The sequence below is a fragment of the Macaca mulatta genome, chromosome 10 (genome assembly GCF_049350105.2).
Source record: "Macaca mulatta isolate MMU2019108-1 chromosome 10, T2T-MMU8v2.0, whole genome shotgun sequence".
Lineage (NCBI taxonomy): Eukaryota > Metazoa > Chordata > Mammalia > Primates > Cercopithecidae > Macaca > Macaca mulatta.
The window spans coordinates 90162173-90188913 of NC_133415.1; the positions used below are offsets into that span (position 1 = coordinate 90162173).

The 26741-nt window shown below is 48.4% G+C and overlaps 1 protein-coding gene and 1 long non-coding RNA gene across 18 annotated transcripts in view; both read left to right on the plus strand.

Annotated features, from left to right (window-relative positions):
* The window catches only part of MANBAL (mannosidase beta like), a 28547-nt gene extending 16812 nt beyond the window's left edge, over positions 1 to 11735 (plus strand). For 12 of the 17 annotated variants that reach the window (XM_077948294.1, XM_077948295.1, XM_077948303.1 and 9 more), the window contains one exon: positions 10794 to 11735. In XM_077948294.1, coding sequence (XP_077804420.1) covers positions 10794 to 10901 — 108 coding nt within the window. In that variant the 3' untranslated portion in view covers positions 10902 to 11735. 17 annotated transcript variants of the gene reach the window in all.
* A 4608-nt stretch (positions 11736 to 16343) lies between these two features.
* LOC144332138 (uncharacterized) lies at positions 16344 to 19823 on the plus strand. The gene is made up of 2 exons (XR_013399912.1): positions 16344 to 17341; positions 18128 to 19823. It is a non-coding gene; the product is annotated as an uncharacterized LOC144332138 (long non-coding RNA).
* Positions 19824 to 26741: the final 6918 nt, after the last annotated feature.

The window sequence follows — 26741 nt, forward strand, 5'->3', positions numbered from 1 at the left end:
GACAACAGCCTCATCTTTTTAAATTTAAATATAGTACATGACATCTCTCATTTTTATTAATCTTGCATTTAGGGAAACAAGGCTCACACAAGTGAATTGTCTTCATAACTGAAGCTTACTGTTTTAACTTTTTTTTTTTTTTTTTTAGCTTTTCAATGGATCAGTAGCAAAAAAATACAGTACTGTTAATCTTAACTTTTTACTGGTGCATCAGGGGAGCAAATGGCCCCAGGTTACACAGGGGGCTCTATTGCTAGCTCTCTGTGTGTCTCCATAAGGCAACCTTTCTCACTCCCCAAACTCCTAACTAGATAGAAAGGGAACACAGCATTCTGTGCATAAACAGGATTACAAAGAGAGGGTAAGTGCTGAGACTGTGCTGCTTAGAAGTTGTCCCTAATAGTTGAGATTTGGAAGGAGTTTGGAGGGGAAAGAAAGGGGTTTTAATATGGGGATGGGCTACTTTTAAGGAGAAAGGGAGCCCATGGGAGCGCGGGCAGCTTGTAAGACTCTAGGCAGCCTGAAGGCAGTTGGGAGATACGTGGAATTGGAGGGTGGCAGGAGGTAGGGGAGGGAGCAGAAGTGAGGGTGGGAGGACCCAGAGAACAGTCTTGCCGCCTTTGCCGTTTTGCTTAGGGCAAAATCTTCCCTCTTGCTTAGCCTATAGAAACAAGGTTTATTAGTGGCTTTTTGGGTCAGAAGATAATATTTTTGGCTCCAGATGATGGGAAAGCCTTTGAAAAGCAAAAGAATGCCTTTCCTGTTGTTCCAGTAAGCCGATTTTTTGCAACTCGCTTATGACTTCAGTACTTCAATGCTTAGCAGATTATTTGAAAGCTCTTTTGGGGTTAATCATGGAGGAAAAAAGGGAACACATACAAATGCTTCCCACCCCACCCCCTTCCTTTTCATAGTAGGAGCAAGAATCAGTTCGTAAAATGAAAACCCATGTCCCTAGAATCGTAAGCCAAATGAAAAGGTTTTCTTATTGGTACCTCATTAAACTCAGACCTAAAAAAACAAACATTTGTTTGAGCCTGATGGAGGTGTGGGCCACACTTAATCCAAGCATTTTCTTGTAGGCTGGATTCTAAAATAGAAGATAATAGGTCCTAGTACCATTTCCATCTAGTCCAGGTTAGCAGGTAAGTTTCATCTCTCATGCCAAGTCTGATCGATTGCATGGTGGCCATGGTGAAAAGGATTCTGGGGGCTGTTGCTTTGCTCTGGAGGAAAGAAATTGACCGATGCTATCTGTTCACTGTGAGCTGGGATTAGAGAATGAGAGTGCTGGTCTTTGGACTGGTCAATGATTCTCCATGAGGCTGCACATTAGAACCATCTGGGGAACTTTCAAAGGCCTAGACCTCACCCAGAGATTCTGATTCAGTTGTTCTCTGAAGCCTTGGATCAGTATTTTCTTTTTATTTATGTAGAGACACGGTGTTGCTCTGTTGCCCAGGCTGAAGTGCAGTGGCATAATCGTAGCTCACTGCAGCCTTGACCTCCTGGACTCAAGTAATCCTCCCTTCCTCTGCCTCCTCGGTAGCTGGGACTACAGGTGTACTCCACCACACCTGGCTAATTTTTAAATAATTTTTTGTAGAGACGTGGTTTCACTATGTTGCCCAGGCTGGTCTTGAACTCCTGGGCTCAGGTGATCCTCTCACCTTGGCCTCCCAAAGTGATGGGATTACAAGCATGAGCCAGTGTGCCCGGCTTGGATCAGTATTTTTTTTTAAAGTGTCCAGGTGATTGTAATATGCAGCCACTGCTCAAGTCTTTAGATGATTTCCCTCAAACAGAAACCAATTTTAGGAGGACAGGATATGTTCAGTTCTTAGATGTGTTGTTTGAAATAATAGCAAAATGTTCCATGTGGGAAAGGAAAAGTGAACAAGAAGTTGGGAAATAGAGACCTGATAATTATTTTATTAACAGAGCATTATGATGTCTGGAATCCCAGCACTTGGGAGGCTGAAGTGGGTGGATCACTTGAGGTCAGGAGTTCAAGACCAGCGTGGCCAATATGGTGAAACCCTGTCTCTACTAACAACACAAAAATTAGCCAGGCGTGGTGGTGCGTGCTTGTAATCTCAGTTGCTAGAGAGGCTGAGGCAGGAGAATCACTTGAATCTGGGAGGTGGAGGTTGCAGTGAGCTGAGATCGCGCCACTGCACTCCAGCCTGGGCGACAGAGCGAGACTCCATCTCAAAAACAAACAAACAAAAAAAAACCAAACCAAACAAATACAGCATTATTACTTGAAACCCAAGAATGAGTTGCTAAGTTTTTCAAGGGAAATGAAGATCCAGGAAAGACGTGAACTTGGAGCATACCCAACCTGTTGAAGTAGTTTCCTTGCAATGTAGGTAGACTGAGAAGGTGCAGGTGCTGTCCTAGAACCCAAGAGCAGGAGTGCGGCAGCGCCTCCGGAAGTGGCGGGAACTGGAACTTACTGCTCATCACCGGCATGCCCTCTGCCTCCCTTCCTGTTCCTCTCCTGCCTTTTGCTTTTCTAACGAGGACCCTGCTTCTCTGCTTGCTGGCCCTGTGATGAGATGCAGCACAGACACTAAACATAACCATGCCTTCCTGCCGGACTCAGTTCCAGAATCCCCAGGGAAGGAACTGTGGCTGACCCAGCTTGGGACAGCTGTGGCCAGTGTGGGGGAGGGGAGGGTTCTGTGGCGTGACCTCTTGAGTGGGGATGGGAAGGTCCATTCCCACAGGGGGAGTGCTGGGCAGAGAAAGCTGGGGTCTCCATTTCTCTCCCTCTCTCAAGTGACAGAGCAGTGGGCAGGGGAGCAGGACAGTGTGGCCTGCCTGAAGTCCACCGAGTGGTCCATGGAGAGCACATGTGAGACCAGTGCCCTGGAGATGATTGAGGAAAGCCGGCCCAATCTGATGCCACCACTGTGTTCCAGCTGCTCTTCTTCAGAGTTGGGTTTCAGTAGAAGAAAGTTCTCAGTAGGGAGTTCCTGGCTTTCTAGGGAAGTCTCGGGATAGTTTGAGGGTCTGTGATCCCTGTCAAGTTGTGTACAAGAATGTGAGGTTTATATGCCCAGGCATATTTTCTGGGGGAGATGGTCCATAGCCTCTCTACATGGAGTGCAGTGGGAAGTGGGGGCAGGTTTCTTCTCAAGGTAGGGAGCCTGTCTCCCTCCTCCCCATAACCCTCCTCCAAGCCTCTTTCGGATCGATTTCTACATCGAGTGTTGATTCAGCCAACCCTAACTAAGCATGTGGGTGTTGACTCTGAGTTCAGCAACTTGTGTGGCGGATGGTCAGTCATACACGGTAGTGAATCAGAAACTCTCCTAGCTTCAGCGTTGACTATTCTCATCTGTTCATGTGCTTATGGCACATCTTGTCAGCTCACAGCCAGCTGTCTGCTTCTAGAAGGCAGGTCCTTTCACTTCCATACTGCTATGTTTGTTGATTGCCACCGTCTTGTATTAGTGGGGACTCTTCCTGTTGCAAGTTCAGAAACTCAGCTCCAGCAGCTTCTCCGAATGAAAACAGTATTGGCTCTTGGAACTGGGAATTTCAAGGCACAGCTGGATTTAGGGGTTCAAGGGGTCTCCAGGGCTCCATCTATCTGTCTCCTGGCTTTCCCGGGAATGCTGGCTTCCTTCCTGGGCCCTTGCTCTGTGTTGGGAAAGATGGCTGCAGCAGCCACAGTCAGTGCCCTTATCAGTCAGGATTGACAGGTGAGAAAAGCCATTTTTCTGCCTCTCCTCACCTTCTGAGTCTCATGGAAGGCCTCTCCTTGGCCACATACACCTTGCCCCACAGGTGGGAAATGGGAATGAGTACTGTCTTTGGCCAGGCCACATGTAGCTGCCTACTCTTGTGACCCCAGTGACTGAGAGTCCCCCTGAACCCCATGGGATAGGGAAAGGGCAGGGCCCCCATGGAAAAGAGGTGCTGGGAAGACAGATAGCTGATGGCCAGCATTGCGATCTAGTGGAGGACTCACCACAGGTGATGGTGAGAGTGGTGGCTCCCAATGTGATGCCCGTGGCGACTTCACAACCAACCAGAAAGCCCTGCAGTGTTTAGACCCCTGATGATGTTTTGTCTCATCAGGGTGGTGAGCCACCTGCACCTACTGCACCACAGGTGGCTCATTCCTGTGGTGCAGTAGGACAGTGGCCTAGAAGGTCAGGACTCTTCTGGACAATTTTGCACAAGGGTCTTGATTTTAAACGAGGCCCCTGGTTTCCAGTGAGGCCTGCTGTAAATAAATAATGAACCGCAGGCAAGCATCCACCCATTCTCAACACCTCAGGACACAGGCTCACCAGAAGCAACTTTGCATTTCTGCTCAGTGTGGTTTTAAAGCTTGGGAGGAGGTTGCAGTTGAATTGGGAGGCAGGCTGTTTTTTGCTTAATGACCCGTTCTGGGGATATTGCCGTGTGGTGGGCAGGATGAGGGTATAAACATGCTCCCACCAGCCTGTGGTCTGGAGATGTGTACCGACCGGTTCTTGGGAGAGACGGCTGGACACACAAGGAGCCGCAGAGCAGTCAGTGGGGAGGGCCGGCAGAGTCGTGCTGAATTGTGTCTGGAATGAGTTCCCAAAGGCTGTTCTTTCTAATCACAATTCTCCCTGCCTGCCAAGTGCGTCCTGGACTCCGTGTCTCTGTTTGCCTTGTTGAGTCCACATGGATGGCCTCCCCTGCTCTGTTTCAGCCAGTCCTATCTTTGCTTAAGGCCACTGCTAGTTTCATCTCTGCGAGGACTTCTCAGCTCCCACCCTGTCTCAGGCCCTCATGGCCCGCTGGGATGGGCAGCACCTTCAGCGTTAGGCAGACTGGTCTGAGTGCTGACCTGCTCTTAGTCTGCCTCCGTCATCAGAAGAGGATCTTCCTGCCCAACTCCATTGTTCTTAGAGGGTCGTGCAAGATAAGGTGCACGAGGGTGCCTGAGTGTAGCAGAATGGTTTTCTTTCCCTGGGCCATTTTCAAGGAAAGAGTGGCCTGTGTAGAATGACATTTTGTCCTGATTTACAGTACTAAATCCACATTGAACTGTAGAGTGGAAATCATAAAATTCAATGCACTTTTCTTGCTGGAAGGGATGTGATGTATTGTGGCACAGATTCGATTATTCGAATCTGATGAATAGCAGCAATTTTCTGGCCTGGTAAGCGCTACAGAGCTACTTCATTATTGATGGGGCCTTTGTCCACAGAGGACGCCTCCGTGGACCCAGGAGCCTCCTGGCCGCGGGAGTTTTTTATATGTGACATGCGATTGCTGAGGAAACTTGAGGCTTGCTTCAGAGGAAGCGCAGTGCTCCCAGATTTAAAGGCGGGGCTGTCGGCTTTGTAGTCTGCTGTCTGTGTGGCTGGACTGGCAGCGTACATTTGAGGAGAAATGAAAAGGCAGCCCTTCATTCAGAGTCATTCTTTTCAGTGAAGAACTTGGAGCTACAGGCCCTGTGTGGCTGCCAGGACTCCAGGGCCCAGGTCATGTGGGTCACGGCCGCCTTTGCTTCCCTGCAGCTTGCATGGGGCTATCACCTGGCCTCAGGGAGCCTGAGTGGCCTTGCCAGTGGAGTGTGGCTCGTGGTGGCTGGCTCACCAGGGCAATGGAGAGGCTCGGGGAGCATCCACACACAGACCCGCTAAGTGTGCATTCTCCTCTTCATTCCCCATGGGCACAGTGCCCGCATGTACTGGATGCAGGTAGAGATACAGAGGAGGAAAGGGAGCAGAGTACTGGGAGACACTGGCTGGCCAATAGCCCAGGGTGACAAGAGTGGGCTGTGCAAGGGGGCCTGCCTGGAGACAGGGGCCAAGACTGAGCGAGAGGCCCGGAGCCCCTGCCGAGTGTCTTGGAATTTATCTCACACAAAGGGGAACCAGCAAGGTTTTTAAAGGAGGAAACAGACACGATTGGGATTGTTGTTGTCATTGTTTTTTTTATTTGTTTGTTTGTTTTTGTTTTGAATGAAACTTTTTTTGAGTTTTGCTCTTGTTGCCCAGGCTGGAGTACAATGGCACAATCTTGGCTCACGTCAACCTCCTGGGTTCAAGCTATTCTCCTGCCTCAGCGTCCCGAGTAGCTGGGATTACAGGCATGCACCACCATGCCTGGCTAATTTTGTATTTTTTATTTTTTTATTTTATTTTTATTTTTTTTTTGAGACGGAGTCTCGCTCTGTCGCCCAGGCTGGAGTGTAGTGGCCGGATCTCGGCTCACTGCAAGCTCCGCCTCCCGGGTTCACGCCATTCTCCTGCCTTAGCCTCCCGAGTAGCTGGGACTACAGGCGCCCGCCACCTCGCCCGGCTAGTTTTTTGTATTTTTTAGTAGAGACGGGGTTTCACCGTGTTAGCCAGGATGGTCTCGATCTCCTGACCTCGTGATCCGCCCGTTTCGGCCTCCCAAAGTTCTGGGATTACAGGCTTGAGCCACCGCGCCCGGCCTTAATTTTGTATTTTTAATAGTGATGGCGTTTCTCCATGTTGGTCAGGCTGGTCTCGAACTCCCGACCTCAGGTGATCCACCCGCCTTGGCCTCCCAAAGTGCTGGGATTACAGGCATGAGCCACTGCGCCTGGCGTGTTGTCATTGTATTAGGAAAATTGACTCTGAAAGTAACATAAAGTAAACTCTGATGAATATGGGGAGGTAGAGGCATAGGCAGGAGAATCTGTGGGAGTTGGATGCAACCAGCGGGGCTGGCAGGGGACCTGGGTCTGAGCTGGGCAGTGGAGTGTGTCCAGAGGGGACTGGCTGGGTCTAGAGCCCGCTGGAAAGTGGAATGGACAGACCTTGGGGATAGGTTGGATGCTGAGAACTCATAAATGACTTGGAGGTGTCTAGCTTGGGTAACTGGGTGCATGATGGCTCTAAAAGCTGAGGTGGGGAAGAGAGGAGGAGGTCTGGGGTGAGGAGGAGACAGATCACGCATTCAGATGACTCGATAACTGTAATATGTACACACACCCACAGAAGACTGCCTTCAGCTGTAAAAAATCAAGTGATCTGGAGTACAAACCCACTTTTCTGACTCCTATAGGGACTTTAGTCACAAACAAGGGGTTTTAAGTGACCCATCGACAGATAGGTTCTCAGAGGAGCTGTACTTATCGTTCCAGAGGCAGCTTGTGGTTCTGGGGGCTGCTAAACAGAGAGTAGGTTTCACAGTTAACTCAGATTCAACGTATTCCTACCCCTGAGGACCCCAGGAAACCTGAGAGAGGCTGGACTCTGTACCCATGAAGAGGTTAGGTTCAAATCTTGGGTCTGCTACTCAGCAGCTAAGACCTTAGGCAAGTCATATGACCTGAGTGTCTGTTCCTTTGTTTATAAATTGGGCCTCATTATGGCACTTTGTGAGGCCGTCATGTCCAGACACATAACACAGGGCCTGGCATATTATAAACAATAAATAATTAGCAGCTGTTGTGGCTCTTGTTATTTTTTAGAGAGGGAGTCTCACTCTGTTGCCCAGGCTGGAGTGTAGTAGCTATTTATAGACACAGTCATAGCACACTATAGCCTCAAACTCTTGGGCTTCAGTGATCCTCCTGTCTCAACCTCTCAAGTAGCCGGGAGGACAGGTATGTGCCACCACGCCCAGCTGTTGTTGTTATTATTGGCAGCTATCCTTAGGCATACTTTAGGCCAGGGTATGTATATTGGGTTTTAAGTCTGTTCATATCCTCTGTGATCATGGAAAAGTGAGGCCTAGTTTTAAGTGCTGTATTTTCATGGGAATAAACAAGAATGAAGTTCTCATGGTTACTGGGAGACTTGGCTGTTCTTTCATTTCATTCATTCATTCATTCATTCATTCATTCACTCATTCATTCATTCAGCAACAGTTGAAGCTATCCCAAAGTGCTCATGGGCTAATAGGGGCTAACATGAAAACATGTAACTATGGGAAAATAATAGTGGCATTATGGGCTGGGCGAAGTGGCTCACACCTGTAATCCCAGCACTGTGGGAGGCTGAGGCGGTTGGATCATTTGAGGTCAGGAGTTCGAGACCAGCTTGGCCAACGTGACAAAACCCCATCTCTACTTAAAATATCAAAAATTAGCTGTGCGTGGTGGCGGGTGCCTGTAATTCTAGCTACTCAGGAGACTGAGGCAGGAGAATCGCTCGAACCTGGGAGGTGGAGGTTGCAATGAACTAAGATCGAGCCACTGCACTCCAGCCTGGGCAAAAGAGTGAGACTCTGTCTTAAAAAAAATAGTGGCATTATAAGGTTCCTGGGTGCCTAGGGGCCCGAGGAAGGAGGAGGGGCTGCCCCCAGCTGGAGGGAGGAGCAGGGAAGGAAGGCTAGACAGTGAATAGGAGTGTATTCATGGACAGGGCCAAACAATGGGAGCAGCTTGCCAGGTGGCCAAGGAAGCAGGTATTCCTGTTGATGAAGGTGACCAGCGGAAGCTCTGGGGCCTGACTTAGTGTGGGGGATAAAGAGGAGCCCGGGTGAGGCTGGAGAAGCGGTCTCCTTAGATGCCGTTCCACAGAGAGCCACTGGAAGCTTTCAGGTGGAAGGTGCAGTGGCCAGAACCGCACTTTAGAGTAGTTCCTTTGGTGGGTGCATGAGGAATGGACAGAGACAGCGGCACTTCGCTTAGCGGTGGGCAGAACTGAAGGGGGAATTGGACGCTGGAGAGAGTAGCAGAATCCAGAGGTAGAGGGGGTCATGTCAGCAGGACATGGTGACCCACTGGACAGTGGGGAGCAGAGAGACGGTGAGGTCACCGGGTCTCTGGTTGCTCCACCAGTGGGAGGAGGGCTGGGCCTTCTGGGGTCAGGGACAGTTCAGTTGGAGGTGCCTTAGAGACGCCAGTCCCGATCTTCTGGCAGACAGCTGGATCAAGGGAGAGGTCTGGGAGGTGCCAGAAGGGTTGAGGCTCCAGAGAGAGGGCCTGTGGAGTGAGGGAGGCACTAGGGTGGCAACTGGGTCTCACTGTCCCTGTGGTCTCTGAACTGAGCCCCATTGAAACTGGAGGAGCCCCCAGCCTTGAACTCAGAAGGCAGACTCCTTCCTAGAGATCCAGGCAGGCCTTGCAAATTTTGTTTTGTTTTGTTTTGGCCAAGTTACATAAACAGAGTAGGGGACCTTCAGATCATTCTGACTTTTGGCGGGAGGAGGTTCAGCAGGCCAAGGGAATCCAGCACTGCAGTGAGAGGCTGGGGAGGGGAAGCCCTTCGGTTATCTTGGGACAGTCACTCCTTGGGGGCCTGAGACCTGACTGGCTCTTCATAACTGGTTTTCTCGCCCAGGCGGGAGACAAGTGTTGGCTGATAGGAGGGAGCTGACAGGCCTCTGGATCAGATCCGAGGCAGGGACTGCCCTCCCCTGCATGGGCCCTCCTCTTCTGTAGGGTGGGCTGAGGCTTGGGCCATGGGCCAATGGGGCAAGCAAGGAAGGTCAGGGAGTGTAGTGAGCTGGAAGCCGGGTTGGGAAATGAAACACAGAGGGGTTTTTTCCTCATCTGGAAGTATCCCCCCTCCCAGGAATCTTAGTCTGCTTCATATTTTCCTATTTCTCATAAAGAACACGGGCACTGAGAAACATTTCCCAATCAGTGCTGGGGGCGGCGGGGTGTGGGGGCATGGTCGGCACCTGAAAAGGGGCAGCGCCTCCTCAGCCCATCGCTGCCACGAGGGAATGCAGGGCCATTGTCACCGGACAGTTAGTTTCAAGAGAATCTAGGAATCCAGATTTAATGGGAAATCTCCCAATTGGCTTGAGTTTTTAAATAAACACTGCAGGCCAAATGAAGTCTGTGGCCTGAACAAGGCCTGTGGGCTGTGGTTGGCGTTCTCTGGGCTAGCCCGGCCTCTCTGACGTCCATCCTTTCTGGCCACAGCACACTGCAAGTTATCACTCAGAGGAGGAGAGGACACTAGACAGGAGCACACGGAGCCTGTTCCAGATTCTTCTCTGACATGAGCCTGCGTGGCCTGGGCCAAGCTGTGTCCCTTCGCTGGAGTCTACCTTCCTTATCAGCACAGTAAAGGCCAGGCTGGATCTGTGGGTTTGAACCTTTTATTCCTTAGCAGCAGAACTTTGTTTCATTTAAATCTTACAAGGGACAGATCACAGTGTATGAAATAGATTGAAAATCAGAGCTGCTCCTGTCGCCAGGGGAGTCTGGAATTCTGCCCCAAGGCTCTCTGCCCTCCCCCACAGAGGCACCTCTGCCAGGCTCCGCAGAACACAGTGTGGAACTGCGTACCTGCTGGCAGGCCCTCTGTACCCCTCCCAGCCCTGGCATTCTGTGGGTTGAATGGGAGGACAAGAATGGCAGCCAGAGGAGGGCAAGCCACAGCGAGTCTGCCCCACAGCCAGCTCCTCGCCCACATTTTGTCCAGTCCCTGACACAGGATGATCGGCCAGCCACTGGATGCAGCTGGCACTTCCTGGCTGCTTTCCACGTAGTTTTGCCTCCTCACATCAGTCCTGTAAGGTGGGCGTGGCTATTTCCATTTCACAGGTGAGTAAACCAAGACACGGAAAGGGGAAGTGAGTTTCCCACAAAGTCAGTTGGCTGGAAAGGGAAGGATCCCAGGTTCTGCCTGGGCGTCTGAGATCCCACAAGCTGCCCCCTCCCCGTGGGGCCTCCTTTATTCTCCACTGAGAGCCACGATGCTCCCGGGGCAGTCCCACATACATGTGGGTGCTAGGTCCCGGGAATGACGATTTCCATCTCTTGTGTTTCTGTGGCATGCTTCTTTGCTTTCAGATGTGCTCTCCTTTTGCTGGCATCAGGCTTGATCCATCTAAGCAGGACTCTCCTTTTTATCACCTCACAGGAGGCCGAACCGTCTGAGCCCAGAAGTGCTGAGGTGACGAGGAAGCCCAAGGCTGCTGTTCCTTCTGTGAACAAGAGGCCCAAGAAAGAGACTAAGAAGAAGCGGTAGAAGAGGAGGCCCGAGGAGCCGGGCAGGCAGGGAGAGGGTCTTGGGGACAGCCCTCCTGGGAATCTACATCCTGTTCCCCCCCATCCCAGGCTCGGGATCTGAGGAGGCTGTGACGCCCTCGGACCACAGAGATCTAGACAGTCATGACAGTCCCTAGGCTCCAGCTCGGCAATCCATCACTTCCTCTTCCTTCTGCTTCTGTGACGGTTTAGAGTCAAGGGGACTGAAACTGTGAGCATAGACTGTATTAGGTTTGTTCAGAAGCCAGTTCAGCTCACAGAGTCACATTTTCTTAATTAGTCATGTGTCCATCCTTGAGTCGCCCCCTCCTTGTGGGTTTACACTACATTTTGGCGTCATTATCTAACGCTGACAAGCACACCCTCTCCCCTTATTTGTGCACTGCAAATCTCCTGCTAATCAGTCACTTTTGTTGCTGCTGTGTAGACAGAGCCAGGCCTCACCTGTTTGTTTAGGCCAAGATGCCATGGCCACGCAATGTTAGTGATCCCACTGGCTGCGACAGCCAGGCCCAGAAAATGCCTGGCGTGAGAGCCAGCAGACGGCCAGGCCAGGGTAGGCAGTGCCTGCTTCTGCCCCGTCAGGTGCAGGGTATTTGGCTGAAGGTGTGCATATTTCCTGGGCACAAACTTCCTGAGCCTCCGAATGGGAGGCTCATCAATTTCAGACCAACCTCTTTTCAACCCATCATAGCACATTCAAGGTGTGCCTTTTACTTCTACTTGTACATCCCCCATCCCTTCAATTCTTTAATTCCCTGACCAGTGAGCGAGTTCCTGGGGGAAGTGTGAATAAACTGACATGCAAGCTTCAGAACCTGCCTGTGTTGTCTTTTGCTGAGGGAGAGCGGAAGCCTAGGGCCCTGCCCTGGGGATGAGGGAAAGGCTTGCCCCCCGGAGAAGTGGGACAGTGGGGGCGAAGCTGGCCATAATGGGGTGGCTTTGGCAAGAGCAGCTCTGCAGGCTGAGCCATTCTGGAAGAAGTTTTCAGGAAGGGTCCGGCTAAGTGCTTCGTGTGGCCTTTAGTCACTGGAAACACTTGTGAATGGCCATGGGTGTGTGAGAGTTTCCACTGGGTCCAGGCCCTGCTCATTCCCCACGTTCCTTCTGAGGAAGATGCTGCTTGTCGTCAAAGTGGCTTGAGGAAAACCAAGTGCAATACGGTAAAAGGCCTTATGTGGCATTGGCCAGGGGTAGTCACTTGCCCTGAATCAGCTGCTGAGGAAAAGCCCTGGCCCCTTGGTAACTCAGATTTGCCCAGCTCGTTTATAGCCCGCTGGACAACTTTCCCAAATGTCAGGACTGATGAGGATCTTAAGGGATGAGCGACTGTCATCTCCGTTTTGGAGATGGGAAACTGAAGTCCAGACTACTTGAGAATGTCCAAGCCGGGGATTTGGACCCAGCCCACGGCACATTCCTTGGTATTTAACAGGTATTTAGCGAGTGCTATGAGGGTCCTGCTCTGCTGCAGAGGGGCTTGGCAAGATCTCCCAGCACTTGAGGTTTCAGGAGAGGAAGTCCAGGGGCTGGAGCTTGTGCATAATGAAGGGCCAGTCTTGGCTAGATACTGGCTTGAGGAGGAGCTTCTGCGGAGTGTTGCTGTTTCGCAACACTTTAATGAGAGTTTCAATGCCAGGCCCCATGCTAGGAACTGAGGATGCAGAAATAAGGAACCGTCCCAGAAACCCAGAGTGCACCTGGCCAAGTGGGAGACTCAGACATGTAAGCAGGTTTGATGTGGGGAGTTTCTCCAACAGAGGAGCTATTTCTCCAACAGTGTTCCCAGGGGCACCCAGCTCAATCTCGAGGGGTTAGGTGCAGCCATCTGGCAGAGTGGAAGTGATGGAGCTGAGTCTTAAAGGCTCAGCAGGACTTGAGACCACAGGGAAATAAGGCTGGGAGAGCAGGGGCCAGAGCTGTAGTGCAGACCTGTTTCAGCTTGTGGGGGAGAGACAGCTTCTGGCTCTGGGGAGCAGTGCCACCTCAATAGATCCTCTCCCTTAAAGGCTGGGCCAGAGAATAGCCCTCAGAAAGCAAGGGCTGTCATCCTCTGCTCCACCAAACCCTTCTTCCACATGTACTGTGGGCAGAGTTTGCGGCATTTGGTTCTCTTGGTTTTCAGGACCCATCCTCTCCGGATTTCCCTCCTGCATTACTAGTTCCTGCTCATGAGAGGGACCCAGGCTTCAGTCCTTAGTCCTCTATCGTCTGTTATACAGAAGCTCCAGGCCCTAGACTTCCTCTCTGCACGCACTCCTTTGAAGATCTCATCTAGGCTCGAGGCTTTAAATACCACCCATATTAGGATTTTCCAGAGAAACATGGAAGGAGACTTTAAAAGTTTGGTTTTTTGAGATGGAGTCTTGCTCTGTCGCCCAGGTTGGAGTGCAGTGGTGCGATCTCAGCTCACTGCAGCCTCTGTCTCCCAGGTTCAAGTGATTCTCCTGCCTCAGCCTCCCGAGTAGCTGGGATTACAGGCACATGCCACCACGCCCAGCTAGTTTTTGTAATTTTAGTAGAGGTGGGGTTTGGCCATGTTGGCCAGGCCGGTCTCGAACTCCCGGCCACAAGTGATCCACCTGCCTCAGCCTCCCAGAGTGCTGGGATTACACACGTGAGCCACCGTACCCAGCGAGATTTCTTATAAGATATTGTCTCCAGTGATTATGGAGGCCGAGAAGTCCCACAGTCTGCTGCCTGCAAGCTGGAAACCCAAGAAAGCCAGTAAAGGGCCGATGGTGTAGATCCTGTCTGAGTCTGAAGGCTGAGAACCTGGAGTGCTGTGAGCAGAAGACAGACGTCCCAGCTCGTGCAGTCAGACAGTGGGAGGGTGAGTCCAACCTTCCTCCATCTTTTTGTTCTGGTCAGGCCCTTAAATGGATGAGGCCCACCCGCTTTACTCACTCCACAGATTCAAATGCTAATCTCTTCCGGAACACAGACACACCCAGAAATACTATTTAATCAGATATCTGCATGTCCTGTGGCCTAGTCAAGCTGACATGTAAAATTAACCATCACACCGCTCACATGCTGAAGGCTCCCCGACGGATCTCTCCAGCCCCTCTCCTGAGCTCCAGACTCACGAATCTGACTTCCTACTCCTTATCTCCATTTGAATACACAGCAGGCATCTCAAAGCACATTCCTGATCTCACCAGCAGCCCCAGGCCTGCTCTTTCTGTGGTGTTTCCTATCTTAAAGAGCATCTTAAAAAAAAACAAAGTATATATTTAAAGTGTACAACTTGCTGATTTGATATATGTATATGTTGTGAAATAATCACCACAATCAAGCTAATTAAAATACCCATCACCTCACATCGTTGTGTGTGTGTGTGTGTGTGTGTGTGTGTGTGTGTCGGGCGGTGGGGGGTGGGGTGAGAACACTTAAGATCTTAGAAAATTTCAAGTATATACAGTTGACCCTTGAGCAACATGGGTTTGCACTGTGTGGTCCATTTATACGCAGCTTTTTTTCAGTAAATAAAATTCCTTCATAGCCACATCCACATCTACAACCAAAAGCAGATCAAAAATAGTGTTTGTGGGATGTGAAATTCACGTATATGGAGGGCTAACTTCTCCTAGAGGCGGGTTTCACAGGGCCCACCTCGAGACTTGAATATGTGTGGGTTTTGATGTCTGCGGGAGTCCTGAAACAAATCCCAGGCAGATACCCAGGGATGACTGTACAGTATCGTCTGTAGTCACCATGCTATACATTAGATCTCCAACACTCTTTTATCTGGCATAACTGAAACTTTGTGCCCCTTAACCAACAGCTCCCCATCACCCACTACTCCTAGCCCTTAACAACCTCCATTCTACTCTCTGATTCTATAGGTTTGACTATTTTAGATTCTACATATAAATGAGATCATGCAATATTTCTCTCTATGTGTCTGGCTTATTTCACAGGTCCATTTGTGTTGTTGCAAATGGCAGAATTTCCCTTTTGTTTTTTTTTTTTTTTGAGACGGAGTCTCGCTTTGTCACCCAGACTGGAGTGCAGTGGTGCGATCTTGGCTCACTGCAACCTTCACCTCCTGGGTTCAAGTAATTCTCCTGCCTCAGCCTCCTGAGTAGCCGGGACTACAGGCATGCGCTACCATGCCCGGCTAATTTTTGTATTTTTAGTAGAGATGGGGTTTCATCATGTTGGCCAGGCTGGTCTTGAACTCCCGACCTCGTGACCTGCCCACCTCGGCCTCTGGGGTTATAGGTGTAAGCCACTGTGCCTGGCCTGGATTTCCCTTTTTTTTTTTTTTTTTTGAGATAGAGCCTTGCTCTGTCACCCAGGCTGGAGTGCAGTGGTCCGATCTCGGTTCACTGTAAGCTCTGCTTCCCAGGTTCACACCATTCTCCTGCCTCAGCCTCCCGATTAGCTGGGACTACAGGCGTCCACCACCACGCCCGGCTAATTTTTTGTATTTTTAGTAGAGACAGGTTTCACCCTGTTAGCCAAGATGGTCTTGATCTCCTGACCTCGAGATCCGTCCGCCTTGGCCTCCCAAAGTGCTGGGATTACAGGCATGAGCAACCATGTCCGGCCTCCTTTTTCTTTTTTTTTTTTTAAGGCTTAATAATATTCCATTGTATGTATACACCACATTTCCTTTATCCATTCATCAGTTGATGAACATTTAGGTTGTTTCTGTATCTTATCTATTATGAATAATGCTGCAATAAACACAGGAATGTAGCATTTCTTTGAGATACTGATTTAATTTCCTTTGGATAAATACCCAGAAGTGGGATTGTTGGAGCATTTGGTAGTTCTTTTTTTTTTTTTTTTTTTTGAGATGGAGTCTTGCTCTGTCGCCCAGGCTGGAGTGCAGTGGCGCTATCTCGGCTCACTGCAAGCTCCGCCTCCCGGGTTCACACCATTCTCCTGCCTCAGCCTCCCGAGTAGCTGGGACTACAGGCGCCCGCCACCTCGCCCGGCTAATTTTTTTGTATTTTTAGTAGAGACGGGGTTTCATTGTGTTAGCCAGGATGGTCTCGATCTCCTGACCTCGTGATCCGCCCGTCTCGGCCTCCCAAAGTGCTGGGATTACAGGCTTGAGCCACCGCGCCTGGCCTCTTTTTTTTTTTTTTTTTTTTTTATCTTTTGAGGAGCCTCCATACCGTTTTCTATAATGGCTATACCAATTTACATTCCCATCAGTAGAGTACCAGGGTTCCAATTTCTTCACATCTTTGCCAACAGTTACCTTTTGTCTTTAAAATAATAGCCCCTCTAATAGGTGTGAGGTGATATCTCTTGGTTTTGATTTGCATTATTTAGTGATGTTGATAACCTTTCCATAGAACCTGTTGGCCATTAGTATGTCTTCTTTGGAAAACTGTCTATTTAGGTCCTTTGACCATTTAAAAAATTGGGTTCATTGGGTTGTTATTTTGCTATGGAGTTGTATGAGTTTCTTTTTTCTTTTTTTTTTTTTTTTTTGAGACGGAGTCTCGCTCTGTAGCCCAGGCTGGAGTGCAGTGGCCGGATCTCAGCTCACTGCAAGCTCCACCTCCCGAGTTTATGCCATTCTCCTGCCTCAGCCTCCCGAGTAGCTGGGACTACAGGCGCCCGCCACCTCGCCCAGCTAGTTTTTTGTATTTTTTAGTAGAGACGGGGTTTCACCGTGTTAGCCAGGATGGTCTTGATCTCCTGACCTCGTGATCCGCCCGTCTCGGCCTCCCAAAGTGCTGGGATTACAGGCTTGAGCCACCGCGCCCGGCCCTGTATGAGTTTCTTATATATTTTGGACATTAATGCCCTATCAAATATATGATTTGCAAACATTTCCTTCCATTCTGTAGATTGCCTTTTCATTTTGTTGATTGTTTCCTTTGCTGTGTGGAAACTTTTTAGTTTCATGCAGTCCTTTTTTTTTTATTTTTGTGTTTGTTGCCTGTGCTTTAGTTGCCATATCCAAAAAATTGTTGCCAAGGCCAATATCAGAATGCTTTTTCCCAACTGGGTGTGGTGGCTCACACTTATAATCCCAGCACTTTGGGAGGCCTAGCTGGGAAGACATTTGGGGCCAGGAGTTTGAGACCAGCCTGGGCAACATAGAACTTAGTGAGACACCATCTCTGCAAAAAATAAACAAATAAATAAATTACATATATATGATTTTAAAAAGCTTTTTCCCTGTTTTCTTCTAGGAGTTTTACAATTTCAGATTTTATATTTAAGTGTTTAATCTATTTTGAGATGATTTTTATATATAGTATAAAGGTTCAATTTCATTATTTTGTAGGTGGCTATCTAGTTTTCCAAGCACTATTTATTTATTTATTTATTTTGAGACAGAATCTCTTTATTGCCCAGGCTGGAGTGCAATGGCACAATCATGGCTCATTGCAGCCAAAGACTCCAGCTATCTTCCTGCCTCAGCCTCTCAAGTAGCTGGGACTACAGGTGCACACCACCACACCCAGCTATTTTTTAAATTTTTTGTAGAGACGGAGTCCCAGTATGTTGCCTAGGGTGGTCTTGAACTCCTGGGTTTAAGTAATCCTCCTGCCTCAGCTTCCCAAAGGTCTAAGATTACAGGCTTGAGCCACTGTGCCCAGCCCAACACCATTTATTGAAGAGGTTGTCTTTCCCCTTTTGTGTATTCTTAGTGCCCTTGTCAAAAATTAGTTGACCATATATGCTTGGGTCTATTTCCAGGCTCTTTGCTCTTTTCAATTGGATTATGTATTTGTTTTTATGTCAGCACCATATTGTTTTGATTACTGTAGCTTTGTGATATAATTTGAAATCAGGAAGTGTGATGCCTCCTCCAACTTTGTTCTTTCTCAAGATTGCTCTGGCTATGTGAGATCTTTTGTGGGTTATATGAATTTTAGGATTTTCTTTTTTATTTCTGTGAAAAGTGCCATTGGAATTTTGATAGGAATTACATTTCATCTGTGGGTTGCTTTGGGTAATATGGATATTTTAGCAATATTAATTCTTCCAATCCGTGAACATTGGATATCTTTCACTTATTTGTGTCTTAAAGAACATCTTAATTCTTCCAGTTGCTTGGGCCAAAAACCTTGAAGTTATTCTTTTTTTTTTTTTTTTTTTTTTTTTGAGACGGAGTCTTGCTCTGTCTCAGGCTGAAGTGCAGTGGCCGGATCTCAGCTCACTGCAAGCTCCGCCTCCCGGGTTCATGCCATTCTCCTGCCTCAGCCTCCCGAGTAGCTGGGACTACAGGCGCCCGCCACCTCGCCCGGCTAGTTTTTTGTATTTTTTTTAGTAGAGACGGGGTTTCACCGTGTTAGCCAGGATGGTCTCGATCTCCTGACCTCGTGATCCGCCCGTCTCGGCCTCCCAAAGTGCTGGGATTACAGGCTTGAGCCACCGTGCCCGGCCGAAGTTATTCTTAACTTCCCTCTCTCTGTCACACTCCACTTCTGACTCTTAAGTATCTCCTTGCCACTCAACCTTAAAAATCCAGAATGACACTATCTCATCACTTCACTACCCTTATCTCACCTGGATATTGCAGCACCCTCCTCATGGGTAGTCTGTTCTCAAAACAGCAACCAGAGGGATCCTTTTAAAACTTGTGAGATCACCTCCATCACCTGTCCCCATCTCACTCAGGTAAAGGCCAAAGTCCTCACTGGGACCTACAGAGCCTGCAAGAACCACTTCGCCTCCTTCGCCTCTCTGACTTCATTTCCCCCCACTCCTCCTTGCCCACTTCACTATCTAAAGGACTAAATCACTAATGGTAAAATTGTGCTCGTCAGTGAGGAAGAGACTCTAGAGAAGAGTTTCGTTTTTATTTTTTAACGTATTGGAGTAAAAGTCACATGACATAAAATTGACCATTTTAAATAAGCATACAATTCAGCAGCATTTTAGTGCTTTCACAGTGTTGTACAGCCACCACCTCTATCTTCTTCCAAATTTATATATTTTTTAGAGGCAGGGTCTTGCTTTTTTACCCAGGCTGGAGTGCAGTTACACCATCATAGCTCACTGCAGCCTCGATGTCCTGGTTCCAAGCAATCCTCCTGCCTCAGCTTTCTGACAGAGTAGCTGGGGCTACAGGTGCATACCACCACCCCCGACTAATTTTTAAATTGTTTGTAGAGACAGGATCTCACTATGTTGCCCAGGCTGATCTTGAACTACTGACCTCAATTCATCCTCCCACCTTGGCCTCCCAAAGCCTTGGGATTACAGGCATGAGCCACCATCCCCCACCAGTAGAGCCACTTTAGAAAACTGGGGTTTCTGGGAGCTAAATGATGAGAACTTATGAACGGAAAAAAGGAAACAACAGACACTGGGGTCTACTTGAGGGGGGAGGATGGGAGGAGGAGAAGAGCAAAAAAGATCACTATTGGGTACTGGGCTTAATAACTGGGTGACGGAATGATATGTACAACAAACTCCCATGATACATGTTTGCATATGTAACAAACCTTCACATGTACCCCCAAACCTAAAAGTTAAAAAAATTAAAGAAAACTGGAGTTTCTTTTAAAAATTTAACATACATCTAAGCTATGAGCCAGCATTCCGCTCCTAGATATTACCCAAGAGAGGCGAAAATATTTGTCCACAAAAATTTGTGCTAAATTCAAGCTAGATTGTTCATAGCAGCTTTATTCATAGTAGTCAAAAACTAAAAATAGCCCTGATGTTCATCAACAATAGAATGAGTGAAATGCAGCATATTTATACAATGAAATACTACACACCATCAAGTAATGATTGACTGTCAGGCATAGTGGCTCAAGCTCGTAATCCCAGCTACTCAGGAAGCTGAGGTGGAAGGATCCCTTGAGCCCTGGAGTTCGAGGCTGCAGGGAACTATGATTGCACCACTGCATTCCAGTCTGGGTGTCAGAATGAAATCCCATCTCTTAAAAAAAAAAAAAAAAAAAGAAAGAAATGGTTACAGATATGCACAATATGAATACGGATGATTTTCTACTTTAATTTTTCAACTTTATGATCCTGTGAAAGAGATACACGTTCAGTAGAAACCGTATTTTGGGTACCCATACAACCATTCTGTTTTTCACTTTCAGTATAGTATTCAATAAATTACCTAAGATATTCAACACATCACTATAGAATAGGCTTTGTGTTCGATGATTTTGCCCAGCTGTAAGCTATTGTAAGTGTTCGGAGCACGTTCAAGGTAGGCTAGGCTATGCTAGGATGTTTGGTAGGTTAGGCGTATTAAATGCATTTTTTTTAACTTTTTTTTTTTTTGTAAAGGCAGGGTCTCACTCTGTCATCCAGGCTGGAGTGCTGTGGTATGATCATAGCTCACTGTAGCCTCTAACTCCTGGGCTCAAGCCATCCTTTCACCTCAGCTTTCGTATAGTTGGGACTAGTGGCTTATACCACCACGCGTGGCTAATTTTTTAAAATATATTTTTTTGGTAGAGATGGGGTCTTACTATGTTGCCCAGGTTGGTCTTGAACTCATGGCATTCAAGGCACTGAGATTATAGCTGTGAGCCATTGTGCCTGGCCTAAATGCACTAACAATTTTTATTTTGTTGGTATAGTAGGTGTATAGATTTATGGGGTACTTGAGATATTTTAATACAAGCACACAATGTGTCATAATCACATTGAGTTAAGCATCTATCATTTCTTTGTGTTACAAACAGTCCAGTTATACTCTTGTAGTTATTTTAAAATGTATAACAAATTATTGTTGACTATAGTCACCTTGTTGTGCTATCAAATACTAGATCTTATTCATTCTACCTAACTCTAACCATTCTACCTAACCATTGTCCCTTCCCCTGCCAAATGCATTTTTGACTTAATGACATTTTCTATTTAGGATGGGTTTATCAGGATGTGACACCACTGCAAGTTAAGGAACATCTGTATACAGTCTGGTTCTATTCCAGTGAAATTCTAAAATAGACACAACTAACCTGTGGTGATAGAAATCAGATCTGTGGCTACTTCTGGGAAGAGGGTTGAGTAGGAAAAGGCATGAGAAAACTATCTGGGATGATGAATTTTTTCTTTTCTTTTTTGAGGCAGGGTCTTGCTCTGTCACCCAGGCTGGAGTGCGGTGGTGGGATCTCAGCTGACTACAACCTCTCCCTCCCAGGCTCAAGTGATCCTCACACCTCAGCCTCCCACGTAGCCAGGACCACAGGCGTGTGCTACCACACCCAACTAACGTTTTGTATTTTTTGTAGAGACAGGGTCTTGCCATATTACCCAAGCTGGTCATTAACTCTTGGGATCAAGTCATCCACCCCCTTGGCCTCCCAAAGTGCTGGGATCACCTGCTGGAAATGTTTTATACCTTGATATGCAGTCATCAAAATTGACTGAATGCTTCAGATCTGAGCACTTCACTATTTGTAAATTGCTTTTTCCTAAAATATTTTCCTAGGCTGAGGTGGGCGGATCACTTAAGCCCAGGAGACTAGGCTGAGCCACATAGTCAGGCCCTGTCTCTATTTAAAAAACAAAACAAAACAAAACAAAAACAAAAACAAAAACTTAAAAAAAATTTTCCTGTGGGTCAAGACATAAGCTATGTGTTTGAGATACATTATGTCATTTAACTTGTAAGCAAATTCCTTATGGTAGATATTATTGTCTCTGCCTTAGAAAACTGAAGGCTTTTCTCAGAAGGGCTAAACAACTTGCCTCATTAAGAAAGGTGGGATTAAAACCCAGCACTATGACCCCAAAGCCCATACCTCAAGGGTTACCTCTTCTCTCTAACCCATTCTTTTCCCTAAGATTTTACAAAAAGGGAAATTGAGTCCCAAAGAGGGTTGGAGACATGCTCAATGCCACTTAGCTCTTTGGAATCAGAATGGAACTAGGTTTCCAGAGCTTTCTTACTGCATCCCACTTGGGCAAAGAGGTCAAACTCACTCCCACCTCCACCCAGCTGGAGGTTGGGAGCTCAAAGTATAATTTTTAAGGACTTGAGTATAACATTCATGTTATGGGAGGCCCAAATTCAGGGCATAGATATCCTGTGACTTCAAAATGAGAGACTGTGCTTTCCATCTGTCTTTGTATTATTGGAGTCGTTCCAGGCTGGTTTTTGAATCATGGAGGCTTGCCATCCGCCCTGCTGCAATTATCACATTTTACACCCAGGATCCCTAACCAGACTCACCTATTCCCTCCCTCCATGGCTTTTTGGGTGGCAAGATTTCTAATCCAACACATTCCACACGCTTCCCTCTACTTAATTTAAGAGGAGCCAGTATGAGTTTCTCATCTTCTCCTTGACACTCGGAGTTCTGACATGGATTCATGTCAAGAACAACAAAACAGCCAATCAAATTTAGTTTTAACCCACATCCAATCAACCAACAATAAGAGCGGCCGTTGTCAGGTTCAGCCTATCACATTGTTCAAAAAGTGATGTCGTCTCTTGTGTTGCTAGAAGGTACCATCTTGTGTTTTGAGAGAATTAGGCTTGAATGATGATAGATTCCTCCCAAAAAAGCTTGGTTCTCTGGGAGGAAAAATATACGTGTCCCAGCTTCTTTGGCCATCTTCTGCTAAAGAGAAATTTCGTTAAAAAATGCTGGCCTGGTGTGGTAGCTAATGCCTGAAATCCCAGCACTTTGGGAGGCCAAGGCGGAAAGACTGTTTGAGCCCAGGAGTTCAAAAGCAGCCTGGGCAACATGGCAAGACCCCAGCTCTAAAAAAAACCACCACCCAAAATTAGCCAGGCATGGTGGTGCACGCCTGTAGTCCCAGGAGGCTGAGAAGAGAGGATCACTTGAGCCCAGGGAGGTGGAGGCTGCAGTGAGCTGTGATGGTGTCACTGCTCTCCAGCCTGGGTGATAGAGAGAGACCAGGTCTCCAAAAAAAAAAAAAATATTTTCCTCCTCCTTAAAAGTCACAGAGTGTGTTTCACGGGCTGCCTTTTCTCTGGAACTGGCAAGTGGTGCTGTGAATGAATCACCCTGTTTCTTGGGAATGTTTTGCTCCCAGAGCTCAAGGGGGTACAACAAGATGATAAACAGCCTCTTGAAAGTGCCTCTCCTCCCCCCGCTGCGGGGCTGGGAGCCTGTGAGTTCATGGAACTGGACAGTGGCCGAACTTTCAGAGACCGCTGAGTCCAACTCAGTTGTGCAGACGAGGAAACCTGGGCTTTCACATTTATGGAAAGGGAGCCAGGAGCAGGGCCGAGGCCATCTGAGTATGACCCATCCCCACTGCTGGCGGGCCTGTGGTTCGTACCCTCGTCCCTCTAAGTTTCACCCTCCTTCTCTGGAAGATGAGGGCAGGATGCCTGATGTTCCCTGTGGGTTCCTAACATTTAGGGACCCTGAGTCTTTGCTCCTATGTAGTCACCTGATAGAAATGCCAAATCTGAAATGTGGTACTTTGCTTCTCAAGCCAGAGAAAGATCCAGGCTTATGGCCCTTAGCAAGAGCCCAAGTGATTCAGTTCAGCTCAGGCAGGTTCAACAAATACACCCACACCCTGGCCCTATTCAACCCCTATGCTGGGCACCGGGATGCCAGGTGGGTCAGATCCGGCTCCTGCCTCCAGTCAGTGGGGCTAGGCAGACGCACAGAAAGACTATGACCATAGGCTGTGGCAAGCCTGGGGGTATTGGCCTAAGGGGCTTTGGGAACACAGGCGAGGGCCTAACCAAGCCTAGGGGAGAGCCAAGGAAGGCCTCTGGGGGCAGGTAGCCATGCTGGAGGGTTTGCATCTGGCGGCACTGAGGAGGTGATGGACAAATGGGATGAGACCTTGGGCAAGGCCCTTCCCGTCTAGGCCTGGGTCTCCCCAGAATGCACTTGCAGGGGCTGGCGGAGGTCTCCCCACCTCTGGACTTCTGGGGTGGGGAAAGTGTTAATGTTCGTTGTGAGCTTGGAGGGCGCCTGTCCATGGCCAGGAGAGACTATCCTATCCTGGCACCCAAGGCTGTGGTCTTCTTCTTCTCCTGTAGGTCCAGAGTCCTCTGGGAACATAAGGGCGCTGCCTGGCAGCCCTCTCAGTTCTGACTGAGTCCCAGTGTGTGTGGGAACACCCCGAGCTGGGAGAGGGGAGAGTGAGGCACCCTGCCCTCTCCTGACCCCTGCCTTGTCCTCAGTCCATTGGAGAATTGCCACAGGCAAGAAATAGCCCTCGATAATACACAGGTTAACTCGGAAGTGCACAGCTGCTGATCAATACCAAAAATGAAATTCTTTTTTTTTTTTTTGAGACAGTCTCCCTCTGTTGCCCAGGCTGGAGTGCAGTGGCATGATCTTGGCTCACTGCAACCTCCACCTCCCAGGTTCAAACAATTCTCGTGCCTCAGCCTTAAAGTAGCCCGGGACAGCAAGTGTGCGCCACCATGCCTGGCTAATTTTTTTTTTTTTTTTTTTTTTTCCGAGTCTGAGTCTGGCTCTGTTGCCCAGGCTAGAGTGCAATGGTGCGATCTCGGCTCACTGCAACCTCTGCTTCCCGGGTTCAAGCGATTCTCCTGCCTCAGCCTCCTGAGTAGCTGGGACTACAGGTGCCCGCCACCACGCCCGGCTAATTTTTGTATTCTTAGTAGAGACAGAGTTTCACCATGTTGCCCATGCTGGTCTCGAACTCCTGACCTCAGGTGATCTGCTCACCTCAACCTCCCAAAGTGCTGGGATTACAGGCGTGAGCCACCACGCCTAGACTCAGAAAGGAAATTCTTATTCTAAAGTGTCCATCTCTTTGACAAATCCCTGGAGTCTCTGGCCCTAGATGGGGAGGGGAGCATCCTGGGACCCTCTGTCCCTGTAAGCAGCGTCTGTCTGTCTCCTGCCCTCCCCAGCCAGGCTTAGCTCCCTCCACCTTCTCTTCTCCCACTCCCTCCAGGACATCTAGCAGTCCAGCTCCCGCCTCTATTCCCCTGAAACCTCACTCTCTGAGGTCAGCTGGAGCTGCTTTGTGATTGGTGGCTTAATGCCCTGGACACTTTATTGACCCTATCTTATCTCACGTGGTCTCCCAGCAACATCTAATCCAAGAACAACATCCTTCCAGAAAGCTTAGAACCCTCATTGGAGGCCTCTTCCTGCAGCCTATTAGACATGAGGACTCCCCAGGGCTCTGCGTGGCTCTCTCATCCTTTACAAAACATCATATTCTGAGCCTCAGTTTCACCGTCAGTGAAATGGGAATAATGATACAGGTTGAGCACCTCAAATTGAGCACCTCAAATTCAAAAATATGCCATCCAAAATGCTTTAAAATATGAAACTTTCTGAGCACTGAGATGACATTCAATGGAAATATTCACTGGAGCATTTCAGATTTCATTTTTTATTTTTTGGATTAGGGAAATATTTCAAAATCCAAAAAAATTCAAAATTGAAACACCTCTGGTCCCAAGCATTTCAGATAAGGGAGACTGAACCTGTAGCACCTTTTCCAATGGGTTGCAATGAGTTAATGCATATAAGGCACTTGGCAACTGATGCAGTGTGTTCAAAAGTGTTGGTTAAATTATTCATTTTTTTTCAACATCTCCATGGATATCTAACAGGTTTGCCCAAAATAATTTGGCCAAAACCAAACTCGTGACTTTTTGGCCTCAGTGGGCTCCTACCCAGACTTCCCCATCTCAGTAAGTGCACCTCCACTCACCCACCTAAAGCCTGAGAATCCGTCTTGAGCTGCCCTCTCTGTGCCCACACCCCTCATCCATCAGCAAGGACTGTTGGAGCTTCCTCCTAATGCGCTCAAGTCATCCACTCTCGCCACCTCCCCTGCCAGGCTTGCAGCACTTTCACCCCCTCCTGGAGGATATCCCAGCCTCCTTGCTGACCTCCCTGCCTCCACCCACCTCCCTTAATCCCGCTTTATGCAGCTGCCAGCAGGGCCTTGCAAAAACATGCATTGGTGGCTCATGCCTGTAATCCCAGCACTTTGGGAGGCCAAGGCGGGTAGATGCCTTGAGCTCAGGAGTTCGAGACCAGCCTGGGCAACAAAGGGAGACCCTGTCTCTACAGAAAAAAAAAAAAAAAATACATTACATCTTGTCACCAACACCTGTCTCCTCCCTTAACATCCAGTGTGGTCCCCCAGAGCCTGGAAGTAAAGCTCAAGCCCCTTTTCATACCGGAGGAGGCTCCAGTCCCTGTGAAAAGCTCTGGTTCCATCTCCCATTAATCTTCCTCCACCCATTCTCCATCCAGATCCAGTATACCCAGTTCCCACCTTGAGGGCCTTCCCCTGAATGTTCTTTTCCTCAAATCATTTTCTTTTACTTTTTAATTTTATTTGAGATGGGATCTCGCTTTATCACCCAGGCTGGAGTGCAGTGGCACGATCGTAGCTCACTGCAGCCTCAACCTCCTGGGCTCAAGTGGTCCTCCCGCCTCAGCCTCCCAAAGTGCTGGAATTACACCGTGCCCAGCTCTCCCGAATCTTTATATGGTCACTCTTTTTCATCCTTCAAGGTTTAGCTGCACAACTGTAGTCCCAGCTGCTTGGGAGGCTGAGGCGGGAAGATCACTTGAGCCCAGGAGTTTGAGGTTGCAGTGAGTCAGGATTGTACCACTGCACTCCAGCCTGGGCAACAGAGCAAGACCCTCTAAAAAGCAATAAGAACAATAAAAACCAAGCTTTAGCTACTTTCCTCTGGGAAGCCTTTCTGACTTGCTGTCCTAAGAGCTCCTCACCTCCTCCTCACCCTGTCCCTCACTGACTCCCATCCTAGCAGGTAGCACATTCTGCATTTCTGCAACAATTGGGTCAATTTTTTTTACCGACCGCCTCTCACACCAACCTGTGAAATCCACAAAGGCAGGGGCCGTGTGCATTTTATTAACCAACGTGCCCCCACCACCAGACACTCAGCAAATGCTTCACCCGG